We start from the raw sequence: 26,163 nt of genomic DNA, 5'->3' as shown, positions 1-26,163 counted from the left end.
ACATTTTGGTTGGAATATCCCTTTGACTTTTACCCTAATGCAAATATCAGGCAGTGGATCTAATAGCCATGACTGTCGCTCATCAAAAGAAGCTATAAAGTGAGTTAAGTATGGGAGAGGGCAGAGTGCATACCAGAACGTTTTGGAACAAAGGTAACACGTTGACCCCTGTGTGGCCTTCCTACCCCCTGCCTCCACACCCCCGCCCACAGCCTCTAGATTGAGAACCTAATTTTTTACAACGGCCCTTTTTTTGCGGCCTGATGTCTCCCAAAACCCTTAACAAGGAGGAAAGCAGACGTTTACACAAATAAGGCCCTGTGTTTGGAGTGAAATCAAGGGGACGGGCACACAAAGGACACTGAGGCATGCGGTGGTCGCTACCACTGCGGTGGTGGTGGGCATCACATAAAGACCCATTCAACCTGCGTCCCTCTCTCCCGCGGAGCTGTCCCCATAAAAAACCCACCACTATGACAGGAATCCTGCTGGTGGGCGCCCCCCCCTTCCCCCCCTCCCGGCAAACATCATAAAATCATCAAGTCAAAAGTCACATTGTGCCCCCGCGCTACAAGGCTGCAAAATTGCCGAACAAAAAATCCCCCGGGGTGTGACGTCAACGTGAATGCCAAGTGCCTCACAGAGTGCGATGGGTGGCGGCGGGCGAAATGTACGGCAAGGTTGTTAACAACTCTGTGGGCTTTAGCAGGCAGAGGACGGACACAGCTACTCAAACAACATGAAGGAGGGAACAGCAGCAGGGGTCGTGGTGGGAAAATGGGCGCTGACTGCTGGGATGCTTTGTTCTAATGCTGGCTTTAATTAGAGGGCCTGCTGGGGGAATTTTATGATACTCAAGACATTGCATTATGCACACAAACATGAATATAATTACGCAGGGACACGCGTGTGCGCACACGGCCATGCACTTATAATCATGAATGCATGGATTGGACACACATTTATGTTTAGATAATGTGCATGTGAACGCAGAATACGTACCTCATTATCATGCGGCGGCAGTTGATAAAGAAGCTGTTTGATTCTGTACTTCTCTCCTGGACTGTTGACGTAGGGAACCTTGTCCTCAGGCAGACAGGAGAAATATAACTGGACCTGGAGGAAGCACAAGATGAAGGAGGAAAGGAAATCATTAGGCATTGGAACAGTGAGATCTAAATGGGCCATAAGCTTTAAAGTTGAGTCTGGGTGTGTTTCTTAAGCCTGTCAACAAAATCCATATTGCTGCTGCTGATACACGAACTGGAGTTTTACTTAAACTGAACGTTGTACGCTTGTATACTATAGTATGTTTCTATAGTACTATAGTATGTTTCATGACCTCTTAGGGTCTACAGTCAAAACAGTTGTTATGGGCCCTAGGCCCATTTATCGCCTATACAAGGCCATTAAACTTCAACTGTTTTGTTTTGAGAAACAAGGTTTGCTTGTGGTAACAGCAGCGATGCTATTATTCTTATGATAGGCAACAATCCAACCGGGATTTGTGAACCTGTCTTTTCCCAGGAGAGGAAGGGTGATGAGACACGTTCTGGATCAGCTCTGTCCACAACGTATGTGAGAACTAGATGAGACACGTTCTGGATCAGCTCTGTCCACAACGTATGTGAGAACTAGATCGACTACGACTAGTGGAATCACATTTTTCTTCTCTTTGAGCTTTTAAACCCCCAATGAGCTTTGTTTCACGGTGAAATTATTACTACCAGAAATCCCCAGAAAGTCCCCCGTATATAGGCTACTGTGGTATATACGGTACCGTGTGATTATTATTTTTTAATTAAATCTGTGTGTTTTTTTAATTAAATCTACATTGATCCATCTAAAATGAGTATGTGAATACTCTTTTATTATAGGTCCGAATGGGCTCCATGTGGGCCAGTGGAGAAGGAAGGCCTTGTCATATTCTATATATGGACCAGACAAAGTATCTCTGTGGCACTTTGACCCCTGAGGGCTAAACGAGGGCTCACTTTATGAGGGAGGGGGTCATTATGGTGGGCTGGATGAAGAGGCTTCTTCTGTATATGGGAAGATTTCTGTGTGTGTGTGTGTGTGTGTGTGTGTGTGTGTGTGTGTGTGTGTGTGTGTGTGTGTGTGTGTGTGTGTGTGTGTGTGTGTGTGTGTGTGTGTGTGTGTGTGTGTGTGTGTGTGTGTGTGTGTGTGTGTGTGAAGGGGGGGGGGCGGGGGTCTCCTCAATTTACCCTGACAATCAAACTAACTTTTGTCACCACCGTAAATTATGCACATTTCCATGTTGCTATTGCCCCCTCATGCAGCCTCCCTCCTGGGGGGGGGGGCTGTCTGGGGAAGCAGTCAGCTCTCGCCCACAGCTCTGTGTGTTTCTCCACTGTAATGATCACCCCATCATGCATAGTCCATTCAGGGCAACGGCTGCAGTAAAGTCACTACAGTTTACCCACACCTTCCCACACAAAAGGGCACTGCGTATTTGGGGACTTTAGGGCTCTCTGTTGCTGGGTACCCCCTTCTTGTTGTACCCATCAGCCACTCATTGCTTCCATGTGTGTTGTTGGACCGTGGTAAGGAGGAAAGAGAGTCCGGGATAGAGAGATAAGGAGTGAAAATTGAAGGGCAGAATTAGAGAGAGAGAGAAGAATACTAAAGAGGGAAAAAGTGATGCATGCCAAATATGTCCCTGCGAGGTGCAGACCCAGGAGAAACAACATGAAAACAAAAAGTTCCAGATGCCGTTTTTATTGGACTCGTGTTTCAGTCGGGGCCTTCGTCAGGGTCTCAAGGGTTGTTAAAATCTTGAAGAAGGAGTAAAAATGTTGCCAACCCTTCCTTTTCGTTTTCAGATAAAAGGGGGTAGGGGTTGCGTGAGAGGGCATGTTAACCATGTCGTTCCTCTCTTCGCCATGTCATAATAGGCGAAGGTTTGGCTAAAATAGGTGACAATTCGGAGAAAGCAGGTGATCATTAAGGGAAAATATCTAGTCTTCAAGCTCACAGCTCTTTGCATCGTCATTGCGTTGTAAAGCTTGTAGGTTGACTATTTTTGTCGCTATTTGTCACACTTGTGGTTAAAAAGTCCTATACTGCCCGCAACAGCAGGCTCCATCCACTGAGGTCTCATCTGGCATCTGGCAGATTTCTGATAATCACAAACAGACTTCACCACACCACAGTGTGTAAATAAAAGATACACACATCCTGCCTTTAAGTGGCTGTTGGAGAAAGCCCGACAAATCTGCCCTCTGACAAAAAAAACTTTTTTTCTTTCTTTCTTTTTTTTTCTTTTTAAGATCAAGACTTTTACGAAGTACGCTGGCCAGTGGGCCACCTCTTCCATACCTTCCACTATACAGAGGCTTGTAGTTGGGATGTTATTCATGAATGTGCTACATAGCCTTTATCTGGGCCAGGGAAGTGGGGAGTTAGAATCAGGTCATGGCTGTTTTTATCCTCAATCAGGAGTAGTATATACACCACCATAGCTTCACTGTAGCTCCTCCAATTAATTGCAGCAATATGTAGTTTGTTTAACTATTCGTAAAAGCACAGAAAAACCAAAGAACAGTCTAATACTAATGGTTCTCAATTTCATTCTCAACCCTTTGTGGATCACTTGTTATACAGTCAGCTGGGTGGGAATTTTCAGATCATTTCTATCGATTGTGTTCCACCTTGGATCAATATACTGTAATGTAACATAGTATACGTTTTAAGTTCTTATATATTGGTATCACTTTTTAATATTCATTTAAAAACATACAACTGAGCTGACCTGCACAACATTATCTAGCTGCTACACAAAGAGGTGTCACAGTTTGCCTGGAAAACACCTAGATCAAGTGTTTTCTAAACTTTTTTAACTTTTTAAAACACTTTTAGATTTTCTTTGTACTTTTCTGAAAATTATTTTTAAACATTTGTTGTAGGAAAGGTTTCGAAAAACTGGTTATTTACCCATCGTAACCCATAAAAAGAAACCTGGCCCGCGACTCCAAATGGGGTCATGCCTATGTGTGGGGAAACACTGAACACTGACCTAGATCATAGAACCGCGTCACGTGTGGTCTGACTCACCTGTTCAGGTCTGAGTCCAGGTGGGACCCAGGCATACTCCTCCAGGGCGCAGCCCGAGTCATCATCGGAGGTGGAGCTGCGCTGGAAACCGAAGGTCAGCTTGTTGACTTTCTCCATTGCCGCGTCGCGCTGGCGCGCCCCACCTTGGTAACCTGCTGCTGCCACGGTCACACCGTCCAGGCTCATCTGACGCTCCTTTTACTGGATGGAGGGGAAGGACGAGGAGAGAGAGAGAGGAAGGGAGACACAGGGGGGAAAAGACAATGAACAAAATGCATCATCGCGAGGAAGGGCAGATAGGAATGGAAAGGCAGGCGAGAATGAATGGACAGAGACCTGAGGAGCCGAGGAGGCATAGTTAGCAGCATACAGGGAGGAGGGGAAAAAAGAGCTAACGAATGATTACACAAGACTAATCTCCCGCACGGTGCTATCGTCACGCTGTCTCATGCATTTCTACTGGCTGCCTTCCCATCACCACCAGCTGAATCACACCACCAGCTCTGCCCACATATTTCATGTGGGCAGAGCCCCTCCTGTGCACCCGTCCCGTTACGGTATCTGAGCAAGCCTTTCTGGGGTCCCCAGTGACCACTCTCCCATTTAAAGACACTCATAATGGGAACTGTAACCCTTTCCCTGCCACTGTGGCGAGATGTCACCCATCTGTCCCCTTCAAGTGGCTTTAGCTGAGGGTTTTTAAGGGCCATTAGGAAATTCCAGAAGCTTCTCGAGGTGAAGTCTGGACTTGTTTTAGTGACAAATAACAAGCAGCTTACCACTCATGATTATACAGTAAATGCAGAAACGCACAGATTTATGTGCAACGTCTCGGGCTATGATGGAATAGACGCTGCATTCTTTCCGCATGCTGTAATTTGGTTTCCCTCTCGACACGCGAGAGAGTCAACGCCAGACGTTGGCCAGTCATCGCTTCAAGGTTTCACCTTTTCTGCACCGCACATGTCCGGGTGAGCAATCATTTTTTATTCCACCGAGGTGCTACGCAGGGGTCTCCCTGGAGGGCCTCGGAACACGTGGGAAATGATGACGGCTTGATCATCGGAGCCGGAGCTCTGTGTAAACACGGGCCAGGCCACAGGGAAAACATACACCCTGTGGATAAGACAGCCATATGGGGAATGTCCACAAGCCTGCTCCCTCCCTTCATCTCCCCTCTCTTCTCTTTCTGTTTGTTTTCCAACCTGTCGCAGCCGAATGTCTGATCATCCTTTCATCTTCTGGACAGATAGACCAATGCCAAACAGGTGAAGGAGGGAGGGAGGGAGGGAGGCTATGGATTGAGGCACGAACGGAACGGGTGGACGGATGGGGTCGACTCACACTCTGCTGGACACTGACAGCAGAATGGGGGGATGGAAATGTGGCAGAGAGAGATCAAAGACCGGCGGGTCTGGCACAGTGCTGACCTACGTACGTTAGATGGGGCCCACACACAAACAGCATGTTTTTGTGCAACATTCACACACTTGACAAAGATTACAGGGAGCAATTAGGCTGTGTTTAATGAAAAGGCAATGTGACATGCCTGTCACATCATCAGATCACCGTCCAAGAGCTAGGACACATACAGTAGGATTGGACATATACCATGTCATTTTAAGTATGCGTACACCTCGTCTGCAACGTGGCATCACTGGCTTGGGCAAGAAAAAGGGAGCCCTTTGGATGTGTTCAGGGCCTGTCTAATCTAAAATAAACTTCTGTCCCTGAGGGACAGTCATCCAAAACACTCCTGACTGTGTCTTCTAAGCTTCTTCATTCAAATAGATGGCAAGTGTTTGGTTCAAAAAGTCACGATGAATGCGTGTCCAGTTGTGGTCATCTCTCATGGACCAGGGGCTCTGACTGAGATCAAATGGGAGCCCAGCTAGTGACCAGAAGCCTGGCCTTTTCACCCTACCCCCACCCACCCCCCAATGGCCAGTGAGGGCGCACAGGGCTGTGGGGAGACAGCTGAGAAAACCCACCACACTTGACTGCAGCCTTTGAAGAACGCAGGACAGTAGAGGCTCCTGAAAAGCTGCGCTATCCCCTGGAATGTAATACATGCACGGCTCCCATGCTCGCATAGAGGGAATGTGTTCATTTACACCGAAGGACACATGGACGCGCATAATGCATGCAAGCACACACTATTGTGTGAACGACACGATACTGTGGTGATACATTTAAAGATGTATAGCTAAAACCATGCATTCCCATTCATTCTCAATGAATTGATTGGGCTGATCTACAAGCTCACAAAGTGTTGTATCACATTGCAATGCGTTGTGAGTCTATTTTCGTCAAAAGTCTGCCTATTTCCGCAGAATGTTTGCCTATTATGACATGACATGCCCGGAATAGGGACACAGTCCACTACGTATACTAAGGAGTACACACACACACAAACACCCTGGCCAAGGCCAGTGACCGGGGGGTGTCAGCTGTACGTTTCAGCACCCTGTTTCTCATTAAGCGACAACTCTTTCAGAGATACTGTAGTATAGCACGCAGCATGAGTAGCCCCCCCTGTGGAATGATTAACTACCAAGCACCACACACAACAACATGGCATGGCAGGCCAGACACCAGCTATTCATACCTACTCATATCCCTCAAGGACAAGGCAGGCTGCACGCCCGCCCGGCACCATATCTCATGACAACTGGTGTCCTCTCAAGCACAGCCTGCCAACTCTCTCTCGTTGAGTTCCTCGGGACACCGGCGTGATGGATAGCGGCGGAGGCAACTCTCTGGGGCCGCTCAGTGACTCATGAATGCGTTGTTGCCCACAAAGCGTTAAGTCAGGCGCGTTGGCTTATGACACCTCCCATTAAAAGGCCTGTGATGCCCGAAACAAAGGCACCTTTGTGTGTGAATCAACTAAGGGCTTGTTCCATCAGGAGCCTGTTTATCTCTCTCTCTCTGGGTCTTCTTCCTCTTGGAAGATGTGGTCTGTTATCTACACATTCATGACACTTAAAAGCCCGCAAAGCCAGATAACCTGTCTTCAGATGAGCAAGAGGGGCGAGAAATTAGACACCGTTCTATTCACATCCATTGACTTGCAAATGGGAAACCGAAATAACCCAGCAAAAATGTGGCCTTGTTTTGAGGGCGGTTTCACATGGGAGAGATAGCTATAGATAACTATAGGCAGGTTCAGTCAGGAGGAGCCAAGAGACTGACTCCACCACTGACTTCTCCACTTCACAGTATATATCAGGCAGGCCACGTGCGCTACATTTGCTATAAAGATGTTCACTTTCACATGTCGGCCAAGTCTCCTCGATGATGTCACACACCCGCCAAACCTGACTCAGAGGAATGCCTGGCTCGATTTGGAGCCAAATCTACAAAGTAGAATACAGGATATAAACCACTGCTCAATCTCTCTCTGTCTCACTCACTCACACACACACATATATATTCACACACACACATCTGCTAGTATGCTAATTTCCCCCTCCACATGTGCACCGGGTCATTTCCTCAAAGTCAACTTCCTTAACCTCCTGGGTGCCAGAACCATTCATATACAACTAACTTAACCACGGTATGAATATTGACTCACCACCGGCCACATTGTGACTCGTCACTTTTTTTTCTTTTTCTCTGGCTTTTTCAAAGTTCTGCTTCTGCAACAAGGGACCAATGTTTTACTTTAGCGTATTAACTGCCTCTGCCGCACAACCCCCCCCCCCCCCCCCCCCCCCCCCCCATCTCCGCCCTCCTCCACCCACACACTGGCCTAACCCCTGCGGTACTGAATGTTTAACAACCCCTCTCTCTTTTGTAAAGGTGCTTGTTAACATGGCTTTGGGAGCTCTCTGTAGCCTGCATATCTGACTGATCTGCCCACAGACAGCCAGAGGGACGGGGGAGGGGGGCAGGGGGGTGGATGGGGGGGGAGGGGGCATAGAGTTAAGAGGAATGAAGGAGCCGACTCAGCAGAGATGACGGGGGTTGATATCAGATGAAGACCACAATAATGAGATAACTGGCGTGGCAATGAAAATGTTCATATGGCTCTACAAAAGAAAGGAAATTGTACGTCAAGTATCGATGGATCAAAGATCAACAAGGCATGTGGATCTGCTTTACAAAGAAAAACCTACACGTTGTTGGCTGGAGCCACCCCTGTGTCTATACTAGCCTAAGCCCCCTCCTTTTATCAATCTACAATACATTTCTCTACCAAAAATAGACCAGCAGCTTTTTGCTGAATGTTCACCTATTTTTGGCCAAATGTATTTTTTTTGTTGCCCAGAATAGGGATACTATAGAATAGGTTTCAAGTGGTTTAATGGATAGATGAACCGATATCAATTGATGAGCCGCAAGGATTCACCAGCTTATGTGCAATATGAAGAGGTCATGTGCTAAATATATAATAAACATATAGTTCTCTAAGGCTAACTTACGCTCAAATTATTTTCTGTTGTCCTGTATTTGAAAAAGAGAGTGCATAACAAGCCCTATTTTATACTTACTTGAAAAAGAATTGAAGCAAATTAACAAAACCATTTCGTGTTGACTGTCCAAAGAAAATGTGATGTTTACTGATTTTGTCCTGTTTGTGAGGTCATTCAACACTGTACCAGGCCTCTTGCCTGGTACAGTGACATTTTTAAAGCGTATTTGACCAGACTTATAACCAGAGCCCTCTTACAAATCCAGACATTGGAGCCATGGATTAACAGCCCTTGAGACGCGAACAGGAAAAATAAGCAGCTCCTGGTCTGAATTACTGTCTCTATTCCACTAGGAAATGGTTGATGGACATGCACGCAGGCCAACACAGTGCTCTCTGTCAGTCCGGACCAGCCCAACATGTTTTACTTGGCTCACACTAGCCTGGCCCGTGTAGGATAGGCTCTACTTGAAGAGAAAACAAGATATTCTGTTCAAAGTCTGCACTTTTCAGAGCTCTGTATACTTCAAAAAAAGAAGATATTTCTCAGCTTAAGAAATACACAGTAAATTCTAACTCGTAGTCAATTTATCAGCCTTTTGCAATACGGCATGTTTATACCCCGTGCAAATAATTATTGTAGAGTGCATTCTAGATACGTCATCATGTGACAAAGCAGATTAGATCCGAGCGACACTTTGTGACTAAACTGCCTCATGTGAAATAACCACAGTAAATCAGTATTTATTACACCTTGAACTTCATTGATTTAATCCAGAAGTCTAGCGAAATGTGAAATCCTAAAACTAAAGTACCACGTCATTCATTCATGGTTCCTTTCCAGAACAAATGGTTTGACAGCATGACGACAACAATGCCAGTGCAATTTAATTGCTGACAACAGAAACATACAAGAGCTTATGCTTATGTGTTGAGGTGCTATATGGGAGGGTGTTTATCCAACACCAAATGGATGGGAGAGTGACATACAGAGAGCTACATAGAGAGAGAGAGAGAGAGAGAGAGAGAGAGAGAGAGAGAGACCACCTCCTTGCACTCACTGTCCTAACCTGCACCCCGACACATGTTGCCGGGCTGTCACATAGCTGACATCAAATAGTATAGTCTGTATCCCACTGCATTGAAAGCACACACACACGCACACGCGCACGCACACACACAGCACAGCACATCTGTGGTCAGGCTGTAGAGGTGATCTTAAATCAGCTCTTTTGTAGTTAGTAGTGGCACCCTTCACTTCAGTCCATCTCAGAAAGGGCTACAAGAAAAAAGCTTTTGAAGAACTGGTTTTGAGCCAAGTCTGGTTCAGAAGCTGAACTGCAGTGCAGAGAGTTCCATCTAATGCTTTACTAATGATATGGCAGTCTTTACTTGAATCGCATAACTCCTGATGAATACCCTTACCCCTGTTAGAAACCTCTAGACTAGGGACATTCTACATTATCAAAGATTCATATACAAAATAATAACAAGTTAACCTGAAAAAACGAATCTGCAGCATGCTCATTAATTTAGTATCAAAGGACAGTTCAGTCAATTAATTGACAACACATCCACATCTTAAGTGACATTCCACTGCCTGGAAACCAGACTACAGTACATTTCCCTTAACCAGCTCCCCTGTTCTCTCGGTGGTCTTACCTCCGTGCAGGGGGGGTCTCCTGAGGCGATCTGAAAACGGGGTCTTATCACCACCAGATAGCCAGTCCTAGATTGTGTTCCAGGCTCCTGGCTCCATGTCTCTCAGCCTGCCTTATCCTTTTCTCTCTAAGTCCAGAATGGCAGAACACGGGCTCCTCTAGCAGATCTCTGGGCACAACTGCCTCCCATATCAAAGCCCAGACTGTAACAAACCAAGGATGTGTGTGTGTGTGTGTCAGTCTAAGTGCGTGGGAGAGTGTCTGAGAGGGTGTGTGAGTGAGTGTGTGTGTGAGTGTGTGTGTGTGCTGTGTGGACTGTGTGGAGGAGCCCACAACCAGATGGCTGGTTATTCCACCCCTCTCTCTCTCTCTCACACCCTCCCACCCCAAACTCCCAGTCCAGCCCATTAACCTCAGCCCAGCCAGTCAGGGCAGGACAAGGCAGGGCAAGGCGTCTCCTCTCTTGAGATCCTCCCCTCGCACTTCAAACAGAGTCCCAAAATGAGAACCATCAGTAAGACTGGAGGATGCAGGAACTGCGCTTAAGTGCTTTAAGGACCACATGAGCGATGCCACATCTTGCTTTTACCACATTGACCACCTCTGTATCCACAACAGCCTTCATATGACATTCCTCTCTATCCACTGCTCAACGATGTGACCATCGAACTTAAATATGATTATTGTTTGTTCCTATCATGCTATCAACAGTTTCAAACAAGCCCCCAGGTCTGTTCCAAAGACACCAGCTATCTGTGCAATCTACAGGCTGTTTTGCGTATGGAAATCAGACAAAATATCTATGCAAAGCAGTTCCTTCCACTAGGAAACTGTGTCGGCAGCTGCCTGACGGGTAAAAGCTTTGAACTCTGATCTCAGCTGATCTCAAGTGCCTCTCTCTGACACGGTGCATGTATAGCGTAGCGTCCCAACAACTTGCAAATAATAGCCTGAACATCTGTGCACATTTATTGGAAACATGGAACAACATACAATACATAATATTCGTTGACACGCCAGATTAGCTCCACCACCAATACCTGGATCATGTCAAGTGCAAATTTATCTCCGAGTTAAATGAACACTCTGGATTTCACGGTGTAGTCACCCAGTGGTCAGTGGTCAGTGAGTTGACCTTCCCCTCTCCTTCAACTCCCAAGGAATGTCAGAAGGTGAGGCCCTTCCTGTTGCCTCAGAAAACAAAAACGCGACCAATTCGGGTCAAACTCTGGACAGTTGCACCTTTTTGCTTGTTTTGTGGTGGGCTTAGTTACAATGTCAAAGTGTTACTTTCTCCCTGTTAGTCCCCAAGGACCTGTTTATGGAGTGCGGTGACCAGACGTCCCGGCTTTGGCCGGAAATGTCTGTAAAACACTAAAATGTCCCAGTTTTCAACTGCCAAACTGTACTGATTTTCACCACAATTAAAATAACACTTAGTTTATTATGATATGTTCTGTGCAGGGGTCAAACTCTGGACAGTTGCACCTTTAGCTTGCTTTGTGGCGGGCTTATAGTTACAATGTCACAGTGTTACTTTCTCCTTATCCCCAAGGGACCTGTTTATAGAGTCCCTGAGAATGTGTCTCGGAGAAAAGTCAAGCTTAACCTTTTCAGTTCTAAGTTTGGCTGTAGTATAGAGGGTTTATGCACATCGCGTCTGTTGAGGAAAGTACAACATTTTACTAGGAAACCGGGAATCTGTTAAATGGTTAGAAGAACCGCTTCCTTTATTAACACTTCAGCAGATGTTTAATTTGGTGGAAATGACCTCAGTAGCTTCTAGCCTTCTATGATCCATGTGCTTGTGCGTGCGCACGTGCGTGTGCTTTGGTACATGCGTGTGTTTGTGTAGAGTAGACTGTGGACAAAGACTTTGTAGCAAGTAGCAACCAAGGCCAGAGCAGGAAGGCCCCTTCACAACAGATCCCAGTACAAACCACAACCCTTTTGTGCTGGTCCAAAAGACTCAGTGGCCCACTCTATTAGCAAGTCTTAAAGGGGTGGGACAACTGTGGGCATCCTGCCTGGGGGGGCATACAACAAATATAATGTGATGGTGAAAAATTAACTTACTATCAAAAGTTGGAAAGCCAACCTGGCAAAGCCAGCATGACTGTAACCAACCGTACTCATAATGATTCCTTGTTGTGTTCAGGACTGCTTAATGAGGACACATTTGTAGCTCCCAATTGAATTGGGGATGAATGGAGGGAAATTGAATTCACCCTCCATTCACAGTTAGTTGAGTGGATAAAAGTTGACTAGCAGGTTGTGTAAGTTCAAAGAGACGACGTGCATTGTGACTTAAGAATAAGAACGTTTGAATAACCAGCGGTCACACAGGAAACGTTCCATGTTCCAACGGAATCAACAACTTCCACTTCCATCTGCGAAACCCACAGACAGACAATCCACATCCTAAAACAGCCTTTGGCAAGGGCCTATTGTTTGCTAAACTTCAACTACATGAATGAAAACCTTCTTGCATCACTCAAGCATCCAACCATTTACTTAGTCTCGGCATAATTTTCTCTGCTACACCCAGAAAGAACACATGAATGTCCACACGGAGAGAACAAAGACTATGACATCCTGTAACTCTTCTTTTGACACTGTACCAGTCTATTGTTAGTAGTAGCGGGAGCCTCTCTGGTTTCACAGTTCAAGGTGCGCCTCAGCCTCAGATAGTTGAGAAATATAAAGTTGGACAATCCGTGCATCCCTGACCCTAGTGGCTTTAGAGAGCACCAGATGAACCGTAAATATCTGGCCCTTACAGAGCTTTATGGCCCATTCCCCCTGTCATAGCTCCAACGACCTGAACAGCACCTCACACCTGGTCTACACCTTCTCTCCGCTATAAAAACACACCCAGCAGCAGCACTAGCCGCTAGGTACTCTGTGGGCCAGCATGCCCTGACAATGACAGGACAGGGATGGTCCTCATCTAAGCAAACAAGCAGACGATCAAGCTGCATTCCTCTCTGGTCCAAACTCGTCCTTGAAAGCGTAAACGAAACCATGACCAAGCAAGCCATGATATCGCATGCGGTCAGGAAATACTCTACTGTGCAGATTACTGGGATGGTAGCCAACAATAGCCTATAGAGGGTAATTTAATGTCGTTTAAAGTCATTTAATGCAATCAAATAGGACCTTTCTGTTTGGATGTATGTGCTGTCAAAGCCAGAAAGTAGTTTCTGCCATGATGATGATGTCACACGCATACCCTCTATACAAGCTCACAACACGTCGCATTGCAACATATGAGCTTGTAGATGACATTTTGAAAAGATTTTCTTTTGAAAATCTAATTAAATAAATACAATTTTATTCACATCCCAAAAATAGAGGTGCAAAAACTTTCACATGGTTAATGAACCTTTGCATGCATTAGTCGAATCTAGGCCCTAAGACATGCTGTAAATAGTGGCAGCAAAGGGTGCTCAGGGAAGGTCAGGCTCTAAACAGTCTGTAGCAATTTACTGTCATTGAGGGCCATTGTTGAGAATAGCACACACTGGTGTGTGTGTGAGCTACCTTATCATAAAAAGGAGGCCTGTCTCAAGGCTTAAATGACCTGCCAGCGGGTATTAGCAGAACACAGGCCAAACAAAAGCCTCAGTTATAATGGCCAATAAAGGCCTATCACTCTACTGTAATAACAATCCCTTTTACACCTTGAAAGAAGGAGTAAAAGGTCAACTGGTGGAGCAGTCAGTGCATTGATATTGACTTAGTTAGATTGGAGCTGAGAGAGAGAGAGAAAAAAAAGAAAAAAAGAAACGGGTCAGACCGTGGGGCTTGTTAGCCTATAACCCTCACATAACCCCTTTTACTGTTTCACACTGACACACCGGAGACAGCTGAGGGCAGAGCACAGACCCATGCCCAGTTTCTGACAAAACACATTCAACGTGCTTTGTCAGAAACTATGAAAATTAAGGGGAAGTTATTTACACTTGGCACTAGACCTCTTCAAGCCCTGAAAATGTATATGGACCGATTCAATTATTTTCATCATATTGAATGGTTAACCACGTAAACTCTATTATACTTCATTGGTCAGGAGATCGACCCCCAGGGGTCTGGTGCTCTCCTCTTTTCCCCCACTACATCAAATCTCTGAAAATAGCCCATCTACCAGCTCAGAACGCGTCGCACCACAACACGTGTTATGTGAGCTTGTACATCATCATTCGTCATTGAATGTTTTCACTGAATGTCCACCAGAACAGGGACGCTATAGCGATCATACGGTTTACTGGATTTTGGCTCCATCATCAGAACTTTTCAAGCGAGACTGAAATCCATACTTGCTTCCTACACAATGGCAGCAATATAATATATTTCCAAAGCAAACCTTAAAACACACTATTATAGGGTCATTGGAAAGTATCTTGCCACGGTCATTCAAAGTGCAAACAATGATCTAATTCTCTGGGCTTTAATATTGGATTACAACCTCTAATTGTGTTATGTTATACAAATAAATAGGACTTTGTTCAGAAGGTGATGTTAGCACGGGAATTCCCAATCGCGCAGAATTGAGATATGAAATTAATCTACTTTACTTACTGTTCTACTACCATTATGCTTATGCAATCTTCTCTATTTGACTCGATTTGAGTCCATTGTGTCCTCCTGCATGGATAATGTAACTTAAGACATGCACAGTATCCAAGCAGCAGCCCCGGCCCCTAACACATTGCATGAATCAGTCATACATGACGCATCTCAGTTAAACAATCACTGTGTGTCAGCATCCCACTGGATGTTATGTGTCTTCAGACAACACAAGAGCACTGCTTCCCCAAACATGGCTGAGATGATGTCGGATGGGGGACAGGTCATCGTATTTCACCCTCAATTTGACACCCTCTCACCCACTTGTAAAAGCAGGACCTCATTGGGGAACAATGGGAAGTGGAGCGACACAGCTCCTGGGGCTGTTACAGGGAGGAAGCCCCTTTATTTGAGGACACTATAACTCCCACAAAAGCCTTGTGGCAGTCTACACACAGACCTGACCCAGGATGAATGTGCTATACCCCATTACACTACACACTCGCACTGAAGTGTTTGGACTGACAAACGTGTGGACTCCTTTCTACAAACTGGGAAGGCTCAAGATGATAGACACATTCTAAAGTCTTTCAGTAATTAAAATTATATTTGAACTAGTCTTAGTCTGTATCTTAGAATTTGTTAATACAATATAACTATAGCATATGAAGTGCAGTCATTGGAGGTGGTTTCTCTCTACTCTTCCTTTGAGAAATTTAGACCCTGATGTTGGGCAGGACACCCACTGGTTTGTGACGTCAATAAAGTTATTTGAAACAGACTGTGCACCAGATTGAACACGAGATGCAGTTCGGACATTGTTGCTATTATAAAGGACATAAAATGTTTGGATTGTAAATTGAATTGTAGTTGTATAAAAGTAAAACCCTACTAAACAACCTACCCATCATGCTGTAACGACATGTTATGCATTTTGAACTTTTTATTTTCTTTTTTCTTATTATTTACTTTTTCACATTGCATCTTGCTATTTGCCATTTTTTTGGTTCCAGTTCCGATTTCCGAACCAACTTTTAAGGTTCTGAACCAATTCATTTTCAGTGGAAACACTCTCAACTGCTTTACTATTAGGCGGGGAAAAATAAATGAACCAGTTCAATCTCGGTGGAAAAGGGGCCTGAAAGTGTACAAATGGAACCAAATCGACCCATTGGAAAATCTTAAGTGAGTCTGAAGTGAGTGGTGCAACAGTACCCCCTGTTGGTACCCTAAACATAGGGACGGACATAGGGACACAGGGACATTGCTGTTCCTTGGAGTGGTTGCAGCACTCAAAAAGGTGTGACTGGATTGCATGTGCCTGTTGCGCTCCTGTTGAAACACCACATTGCCACAGCATCCAAGTTCACAAGGTGAAGCACCCTCAACACTATAACCTTTGACACCGTGCCGAACTTCAGCGTATGACCTCTGCTTGGCAAACCCTTTGCAACCCCACACATCTGCGCCTTCCTCTGAAAGTTTCCTTCGAGTTCAACAGTTTATCCCCCTCTCAGAACGATCTTCCTGTGCATTTCTAGCCCCGAGCTAAAAACGAGGCAGGAGTGGGACCGCCCCCCATTTTGCAACGGGCGCTACTCGGGCGTGAGTGCTCGGAGCAAGTCGTTGCAGAAGAAGAGGAGGATGCAGTAAAACAGAGAGAGAGAGAGAGAGAGGAAGAGAGAGATAGAGAGAGAGAGAGGGGGGGGGACTGGCAATTCCCACACATGGAAGCGTTTTCCTCAAGTTGAGGGGCTTCAAAAGGCAAACCGTGGAATCTGACAATACTCTGGAACAGTTATGGAGCTGCTCAGTCAGGATCCCACTAATGATTAACATTCCTGGAGAAGCACTTCGTTACAGTCTTCTTTAGAGCGCTCTAATTAAGCACATGCTCCAGCGCCGCCGCACAGAGAGAACTCTGGCGACCGTGGAAGTGGGGATGCTTCTTTCCAGCCTTTCTTAATTAGACACAATTTAGCCTCGGTCATTAAGGTGACAATAAAACAAAACTGTAAAAGAAAGGAATTGAAACAGAGGCCCAGTGGTCCTGGCTGCTACCAAAGATACGGTGCCCACTGACCACACATCCCAGCTTGAATTGTTCCGGTTTCAAGCAGAGCCCTGACAAATATCTCTAAAATACTAAAGAAAATGTTTCCCACCAGGGGCCAAAGAAAGCGGTCCCTAATCTTTTTTTGTACCTCCTCCTAGAAGGCAGACACAGAACAGTGAGAACACTACACTGCAGGAGGAACAACTATAGGTCAGTCAGTCACTGCCTTCCTTTTATTTAACCCAAGTCTGACTGAGACGTCTCACTGGACACTTAGTGCTGGCTGACTGAGCACAAGCAGAGCTGGACACTTGTTTGGCTGGGGTTGTTTGGCTCTTGTTGCCCCGGACAGACAGAGAGAGAGAGAGAGAGAGAGAGAGAATCTATACAGTGGTAAAGCAACAGCAGTTCTGGAACATATAGGTCAACCATTTGTGTGTGTGTGTGTGTGTGTGTGTGTGTGTGTGTGTGTGTGTGTGTGTGTGTGTGTGTGTGGCTGCTCGCGTCTGGTTGTCGGGGCCTGGTTAGATTCCACTGAAGCGCGTGGAAGCGTCAGTCAGGATACGAGACCCAGGCGTACACAGACCAGGCTTGCCTCATTAGTACCCTGGGATCTGTGTGTGTGTGTGTGTGTGTGTGTGTGTGTGTGTGTGTGTGTGTGTGTGTGTGTCAGTGTGTGTGTAGGCACACGTATGTGTGGAATGGAAAGCAGAACACCCCTCGTTGTCTTATCACCCCGCAGATTAAGGAAACAAATGTCCAGAACAAGGTTTATTCTCAGCAGCCAGCAGACCATGCAGACCTAGTCTAATGTGTCCACCTCAGTCAGCATCTCTGTTGGTGCTAATGACAGCTAAATGATTTCATCTGACTTCCTGAGCTGGCATGGAATGGGAGAGAGCATGTGACAAAAGATGGGATACAAGCTCTGTGTGTGTGTGTGTGTGTGTGTGTGTGTGCGCGCTCGTGTGTGTACGTGCGTGCGTGCGTGTATAAGCACACACGCGTGTGCTTAAGAGTTTTAATCCTTTCCTTTGCTCCTTTTAAATGGAAAATAGTTGCATTTCCTTCCATCTGGTACGGCTGTCCTTTTTCATTCCCCACATCATGAAACATCTGCAGATCTCCCTGATTGGCCGAGGTTGTGTTTGCCTGCGGACGGGTGTACAGACAAACACAAACACCGATCCACACATGCACACAGACACATACATACAGTGTATACACACACACACATCTGGTGGGCCTGCCTCTCTTGTTTTCCTTTAGAACCCAGTTCCTAACAGGAAGAGGAGCGTGAGCACAGCAAACAAAAAGTGTGCCCCCCTTGTGTCTTCCGTAGCCGGACCGTCGTTCTGACCAAACGGACCTCTTTGTCAGCTCGGCGGGGGGTGCCATCATCGCGGGGCCTGGTGGCCATGCTGGCTGCTCCACTAGAGCTTGTCCTTAGTTAACCTCTGTCAATATTGACCCACCTGCACCATACCTTCATTCACTCTCATGTACAGTCACTTCCAATCAATGACGCAGCATATATCCTGTGCATGGGGAGGCGCACCAGATGGAAAAACATTGGGAGCGTAGGGGAAATCTAAACACAAGTCTGCCGGGCCCGGTATCTCGTGCTGTTATCTCCCATCCCCAGGCCCAAGCAGGGAAGGTAAGCAGCATGGACAGATGGTCTGTTTCATTGATGACAAAACACGCAATACTTTGACTGAAGTTAACCATGTGATTCTAACTAATTTAGGCAAAAAAAGCTGACTTAACTTTTCCAGTGATTGGAAGGCTGGAACTAGGCATGGAGAGCCGAGGAAACCTGATGTGACAGCTAGCAGAGGCATGTGAATTCCAGATTTAATCACAGAGGGAGGTGCAGATAGGGATAGAGAGAATGCAGATCCCACACTACTACACTACAGCATATTCTGAAATCCAGTTCACCTCAGTTTACCCATACCGAGTCTCTCCTCTCTCTTTGTTGTATAGGGCTTAATTTGTTACGTTACTTTTAGATTCCTTATTAGGTACAGAGTAGCAGCCTACACTCACTACTCAAATGGGATTATGAGAAAACTTGAACTGTGATTGGATAAAAGAAGATATATACTGTATGTTACAAGTTCTAGCAGGAGACATTCAACAGCAGCAGGCCCTCGCCCCTGTGACCTCTCTGAGAGAATCAGGAAATACCTTGTTGTCAATACAAAACCCTGTGTCCAGCAGCAGAGGCCATTTTTAAATCCCTCTGACCCTTTTTTCACATTTTGGCTGACTCCACCCCTCTCTGACAATGCCACCGTGGCTCGGGGAACAAGAACCACAGGAAGGGTTTGGGTGCGGGTGGAGGTGGGGGTGGGTTTGGGGTGGAGGAGGGGTGTTTTGCATACTTCCAGCCGGGGGTCCGGAAAGCTCTAACCGAATCCCCTGTTGTGCGCCGGGGAAATGAGCTGCGCTCTTTAATGACTATCTGGGGGTAATGTGTTTTCTTTTGCATGTCGCTCCGGTGGATGCTGTGATTGCTTTTAGGTGGATCCCTGTGTAGCAGAGGGAGGCGCGGTGAAAAACAGACCTGCCTGTCGTCGACACGCCTGTCTGTGTCAGGCTGGGTCAGAAAAACTTTCCAGAACTCTCCATCACCGAGGTTTGACCACATTAACCCTAGTGTCCGTCCCTATGTTGGTGTTTCAACATTTTTCAGGTGGAACCCCCCCAAAAAGTAGAAAACAAAATGGAAATAGGCAAATAGCAGATCTACAAGCTCACAAAGTGTTGCAGTGCGACGCGTTATGAGCTTGTAAATCGGCTACGTTCGCTAGTAAGCAGTTACTGGTTATCTGTTATACCCCTTTATCAAAGGCAAGCATGTTGATAATGACCAGTTTCACAGCTCTGCACCGTGGTTGTTATTATACAGTATTCCTTGAGAGAGCTGATTCTCATTGGAGTGATAATGAAACATGTGCGCTGCATGAATATGACTTTTATCATCGTGGAGGTCTGATGGCAGTAATGTGTGGTTAGCAAAGATCTGCTGGGGAATTCAAACTCTGGGCTCTTGTGCCAAGTCTTGTTTTTTCCTCCTCTAACATCATCCTGCAACTCCTAATAAACAGAGTTGTGCCTGGAAGCGCTAAATCACTAACTACCTTTAATCACTTTAGAATAATGCTTAGCATGTGGATTCAATGTGCACATCGCTCGAGGCAGAGCCCCACTGACTTGCAGGCATTGCAGTTTAGTTTTACAGAGGAAGATGGTGTGGGGGGGTTATTCCTTTACTGCACAGCAGACATAAAGTTATGATCTCTCCACCACACAAGGCTACAGTACGTCAGTGGTGGTGTGGCCACGCTTCTCCCACCCTTGACAAACCGCAAGCAGTCACCTAAAAATGACCGAGGCAGGCCACCATCCATTTACACAGGCCGAGAATGACCACGGACGCGAGGACCACCGGCGTTTAAACAAGCCACATTTCATACGACCGCCTGCCAACCTACCACAAACAGTTTACAGTCAAATGGGTTCTGCGCTCTGGAGTTTGTCTATGGCAGGCCTTACTCCATGCCACATCTCCCTGTCCAGAGCCATGAAAGACTGGTTTATCCTGACAGCTCCTCACAACACAGGGCCCTGTCCCGTGCCGCTTTTAGCCCCACTGCGGCTAGCTGGACCACGTCTGGGGATAAAAGGCTGCCAGAGTGTTTGGCTTGCAGGCGATTTACGCGGACGCGAGGGTGATTCATTCTGGGCCCTGCACAAACACGGCCTCTGTGGACATTTCACCGGGACGGTATGCAGGAAACATATACACACACTGGCACTATAGGACTTATATTGTACTCATTTACACTCTGGTAAACACACACACACGCTCGCGCACACACACACACACACACACACACACACACACACACACACACACACACACACACACACACACACACACACGCGCACACGCACAGTCTGAGACTGCATGGCTTTGTGTCTGTGATTTGTCTCCAGATCCAGGTCATACTGTGTAGTGCAGTGGTTCTCAACCTGTGGGTCCTCACATGATGTTGGGGGGCGTTCCCCAGATAACAGTGAAGTGACCATTTACTGCATCAACAAACTATATACCGGTATATAAAAACATCAGCCAAATTGTCAAATGATATACAAATTGTGAAAATAGTGATCACAACGCCTTTCAACACGAGTCGTGAGATTGTAGATCTGCAATGTTTTGGGGGGTGGGGTGGGGCGTGGGGTTTATGCCTTTATTGATAGGTACACAGTAGTCTGACAGGAAATGGGGAGAGATGGAGGGGTGGGGTGGGGGGGACACGCAGCAAAGGTCGTCGGGATCGAGACTCGAACCCGCTGTGCCCAGACCATAGAGTTATAAAGGATAGAGGGCGGACTGCTCCGCACCAAAATTTGGTGCCCAAAATGCGGAAGTGCTCAATGTTAAACCCGCACTGCACAGGGTTTCCTCAGGCCCCCAGAAGGGCTGGCCAACATTGAAGCTGCCACTATACCTACTGGCCAAAAGTGGAACTGCAGCACGTTCATGGAGGTGGATGCATGTTCAGTGACATCATGTGGCTAATATTATGAGGGGGTTGTCACTGTCTGGAGCTGAGCAGTACATTATGAGGTGCTCATAAGAATAAGCAGACCCATCTGCCACTCCAAATCCTACTCAGATCTCAATGCGCTTTGGTACTAAACTAAACTAAACCATCAACATTCTTCTTATTTATTGAACTGGCACCGGTTAAAGCCTTACGGGTCTGCTTTTACACTCTTTTAGATCTTTATGTAGGCCCTACCAATGGCCAATGCCAAAGGGAAATGTATAATGTGTGCACATTATACATTTCCTGTGCTGTCCAAGGGAATGGTTTTGTTTCCTTCTTGGACTCATGAAACTGTAACAAAATATAGGCCTATATATGAAAAGCTTTAGATTCAATTCATTGTGACTTTTGATTTGCTTTAATGCCTTTGGACACAAGACAGAAGGCACAAACACTGTGTGACATTTGGCGCTCCTCCAGAAGACTTCTTTGGGCCAGTTGTAAATCATTTTGGCTATAAATAACTTAATATTCACAACAGGGGATTTACCCTCTCTCACAGCAGAGCATTAAATGTAAGCCTTGCTCGAGATCCCCCCCCCCCGCCCCACACACACACACACACACACACACACACACACACACACACACACACACACACACACACACACACACAGCATGCCTGCCTTCTAGATCATCTAATAAACATTTAAATAAGCACATATGTTGAATATGTTTTTGGAGGAAATGTTACATAGGCCTACAATAACACGTTCAATGAAAGCCATATTTGCTACTACCGGTATTCAATATATGAGATAAGAGATCAGACCAAAAAATTACTTCATTCAACCTACTCATGTTGATACAGCAGCCCTTTTGAAAGGAAAAGTGCTTACGCTGTGCTATTACTGTCCTTGGCCAAGCCTATCACAGGGAATCTTTGGGGTGTAGCTTACATTGTTTTTGGATGAACATTTAGTACAAGTCAAGTCATTGTTACAGCCAAATGCCACCATTGAATCCTCAGCTGTAGCAGTTCTCCACTCCAACCACTAGGGGACACCAACTCCTTGATTTCTGCACCCTCCCCTTCCTCCCAAGTTCCCAACCAGTGACCACTATTTCCCTAAACACACACGCACGCACGCAGAAGCCGAGTTCAACACATTTCTCCTGGCATGGAAATATACAACTTGATTAAAAAAAGTAGTATCAGAAATTCTATAGGCTTGTAGCTAGCCAACGGTGCCAACCTGTGCTAAACCGTCGTTAACTCCTCACCACAGGTTTGTAAATGTCCTCACTATGTGTTTGGGGCGGGCATTTAGCTAGTCATGCAATTTAGGAAATCTTGTTAGAATTTCAATTCCCGAACTGCCTTTATTTGGATTAATTAGGCAAAAATGTCTTTGACTTCCACACGGTGGCACATTCACTCAGCTGGCAATTATTAGACAAATTAAGCCCTCATTAGGACGATAGTAAACCCCTGATAAAAAACCTCCTAATAACTTACGAGGAACCCCGTCCCGTCAGTGTGTGTGCGCAAAGTATTCAATTTCATTCCTTTTGTGTACACTCTCAGAGTCTAGAGAGTTACAGACGTAAGGGCCCATTTGGTTAAATCTGTCAGAGTTGCTGGAAGCCCCTCCTCAATCAATGAGCCCTGAGGTTCCATGGCCTGGACCCCACTGAGAGCCCCTACCCCTCCCTGCCGTGCTGACTGATAGAGTCAGGGCTGAACTGGGATCAGCCCCCCAGCTGTGGCTACAGTGACAGATTTCAAGCCAGGCTAACTTTGTGCCATATTGCTCTCTGCAGTGCTGCTAATGCCAAGTGTCTACTCTGATACACGTTAAAGCACCAATGTAGCCTACAGTTTGCTTTGCTGTCCTGTGCTGGGAGGGAATATTGTCGTGTAGCCTACTACAACAGTCAGTGAGTGTAGCCTACTGTACGTGTACAGTATTTATTACGTCAAAAAGTGCAAAGCTCCGCTGCGTCATACATTTTAACCGTCTATGATTTTAACACACAGCAGTCATGATTAGGATTATATTTTGAATTGTTATCCCTACTTTTGTTTCTACTCTAAGAGAATGGAAGGCTAATATGTAACTGAGGTAGATATGCTTTTTGTTTTTTGTTTCTCTTCCAAGAAAATGGGGAATCAGAAAGTGGATGAGGAAATTGTTATCAAATATTTTGTATTTTATTTGATTTCATTGTCCTGTAATGTCATTTTATGTTCTGTGTGGAAGATTAGCTGCTGATAATGCAATAATGCACCAGCTAATGGGGACCCTAATAAAACTCTAACAGAACTCCACACACAGCAGTCCACCCCGCACAGCTTCATATCCAGTACGGATAAACCATGGGGAAAGTGTGAAACTCAGCATGGATGAACTGACTTCTCACACATTCTTGCTGGCTCACTCAACGTGACTCGTGTCTCTCGCCCCCAGATAGAGTGAGAGCAGACGGGAATGGGGTGGTGTGTGCCAGTGTGCGGACACGGACAGACAGTCAGAGCGCCGACCAGTTGTCACCAAAGTGACAGGCGACAGCTGAGTCCATACATCTGGGAGCCCCAGGGGGCTGCACACGTCCCACCACGTCTTAGTCAGTTGCTTTAAAGTTGCTTTTTTCCCCTTTTTGCTGTTTCAGCAACGAAAGTAAAAGTTCCGGCTGTCTTTTGGACATGTATGCGTATAATGCCTTGCGTAAAAGCGCAGTGTGAGCGCTGGATAGCGGGTTACCGAGTTGATTGTGCAGCGCCTAAACGCCAAAGCCACTTTCATTGCCTACTCCGTAGTAACTTCAGTTCTACCGACAGATCTCCAACCCAACTTTATAGATTTGTTCTGGTCGAGAAGCGACACACTCCGCTACTACTACAGAATATTAATACACATAATTAAACGACAGAGGATGATCAGGCTGTCGAAACGAACTCCCAACAGCTCCGCCATAGAAGTCCAACATAAAATCATGGGAGCACTTTACTTGGAACTTAATTGGAAGCTGTCCCAACTCCCAACATAGACGTCACCTAATGCCGTAAAATAAAGCTGTCAAAAGAGCACTTGAAAACCACAATGACATAACAAAACAATAAAACTGACGAAGTTAAACTCACCCTAAAGTAGGCTATTCAGGCGTAGTGCCGCACGGGATATCCAGACCAGAACCAATATTCCTGAACTGAGGGGAACAGTTGACGCTGCGTCTCATTGGCATACGAGAGGAAAAGTCCACAGAACAGAATGTGCGCGCACCGCTGCGCTGTGCCTGGTTATAATAATACAGACAGCTTGCCTTTAAAAGCGTTGGTTTTGGCCGCATTTGGAGATGGACGACCCCGAACCTTAGAGTACTCTAAGCCCCGAACACACTAGTTTTTGAGTTCACCTATACTACAACTAATGTCACAGCAGCAGCATCTCAGAATAATTCTGCGGCGTCCTGTGCGCAATAGGCTCCACAAGCCTCGCCACAGTGAAATGACATTAGTGCAGCTCCCTGCCTATTGGCTTAAACAACCAACCCCCACCAATCCCACAGAGACAGTCGAGTCTCCAAAACATTGGAGAAATTCTGTCTTAACTCTTGTTTTCAGAGGGGATTTTTTTAAGGACAAGGGGGTAATGTCACCACTTATGTCAGTGAATAATAAGCCTAAACACGAATCAACAGAAATCTCCCCACATAACCCCAGCAAGAAGAGGGTGCATTTTAACCACTTTCAACCTGGCATATATTTTGGGCATGTCAAAACAAAAAAGTTTCCACTATTATTCATTTTTTCTTTCTTTCTTAATATAGCAGATCCACGAGCGCATATGGTACCACATATTTTGATGCACATAGCTTGATTTCCCCTGTCCCTCCTTTATCTCCCAGCTGCAATTTGTCACTAGCTATAGAAACATGATCAGTCTTTTCACAGCCTTATTTGTCCCCCTTACAACCGAGGTGAAATTGTGACAATATGCTTTATGTTCCCTCATACAGGCACTGTAACAGTACTCCTATTTACAGTGGGCCATGAAACTATACACGCACACTGAAAGGAGGCTATTGCTCAGCTATCTATTGGTGAAGACAAATATATTGTTTTAGAAAGAATGTCAACAACCCACAAATCAGTATCTTAACATCATACAGTATAATACAAAAGGTAAAGGAAGTCAAACTGATCTGTATTTCTCTTTAGAAGTCAGCCTTTGAAGCTGCTTGGGAACTTATTTGAATGAATAAAGCATTATTTATTTTAAGAGAGAGTGTGTTAATACAATAACTAGTACATGATTTGCAGTGTTTGGAGGTGGTCTCCCTACTCTTCCATCGAGAAATAATATCCTGGTGTAGGCCAAGTAGTACTAAGCTCAGTTATCGTTGCTGTCGGGCAGAAACTAATTTTTTTAGGCTTAGGCTACATGATTATACTACATTGTCATACTAAATAAAGTGTAAAGTATCAAAAGTAGCAGATCTGCAAGCTTGAAATGCAGTGCGAAGGGACACATTTTAAGCTTAAGATCTGCTATTTTGCTGTTTTGAATTTGAATCCTGAAAATGAACCGTTTTGGATTTTTCACCCGACAGTGACGATATGCAATATCTCCCCTGTCTAGGTGCGCTGGGATTATCTCTCGAAAGAGCGGAAGAAATTTGATCTCCCACGCATGAGACCGACGGTTTGAATCCCAGGTAGGACATGAAGCTTTGTTTGGAAATACCGTGCATTAGTAACTACAGTAATGTGATATTTGTTCTGGCCCTTCTAGTGACAACTAGAATTCATTA

General features: G+C 45.7%; 1 protein-coding gene across 2 annotated transcripts in view; it reads right to left on the bottom strand.

The window, feature by feature from the left end:
• The window catches only part of prickle1a (prickle homolog 1a), a 30,991-nt gene extending 6,161 nt beyond the window's left edge, over positions 1-24,830 (bottom strand). Inside the window, exons 1-3 of one of the 2 annotated variants that reach the window (XM_080761607.1) lie at positions 24,494-24,830; positions 4,075-4,275; positions 1,003-1,116 (exon numbers count right to left, since the gene is read on the bottom strand). In XM_080761607.1, the coding sequence (XP_080617733.1) occupies positions 1,003-1,116; positions 4,075-4,260 (300 nt within the window). In that variant the 5' untranslated portion in view covers positions 4,261-4,275; positions 24,494-24,830. Of the gene's footprint in view, positions 1-1,002; positions 1,117-4,074; positions 4,276-10,156; positions 10,351-24,493 lie in introns of those variants that run through there. The other variant, XM_080761608.1, reaches the window with a different exon arrangement.
• Positions 24,831-26,163: the final 1,333 nt, after the last annotated feature.

The sequence above is a fragment of the Protomyctophum bolini genome (genome assembly GCF_963924005.1).
Source record: "Protomyctophum bolini genome assembly, chromosome: 4".
NCBI lineage: Eukaryota > Metazoa > Chordata > Actinopteri > Myctophiformes > Myctophidae > Protomyctophum > Protomyctophum bolini.
Note: the sequence above shows the minus strand (reverse complement) of the source record. Positions and strands in the feature narration are given on the sequence as shown.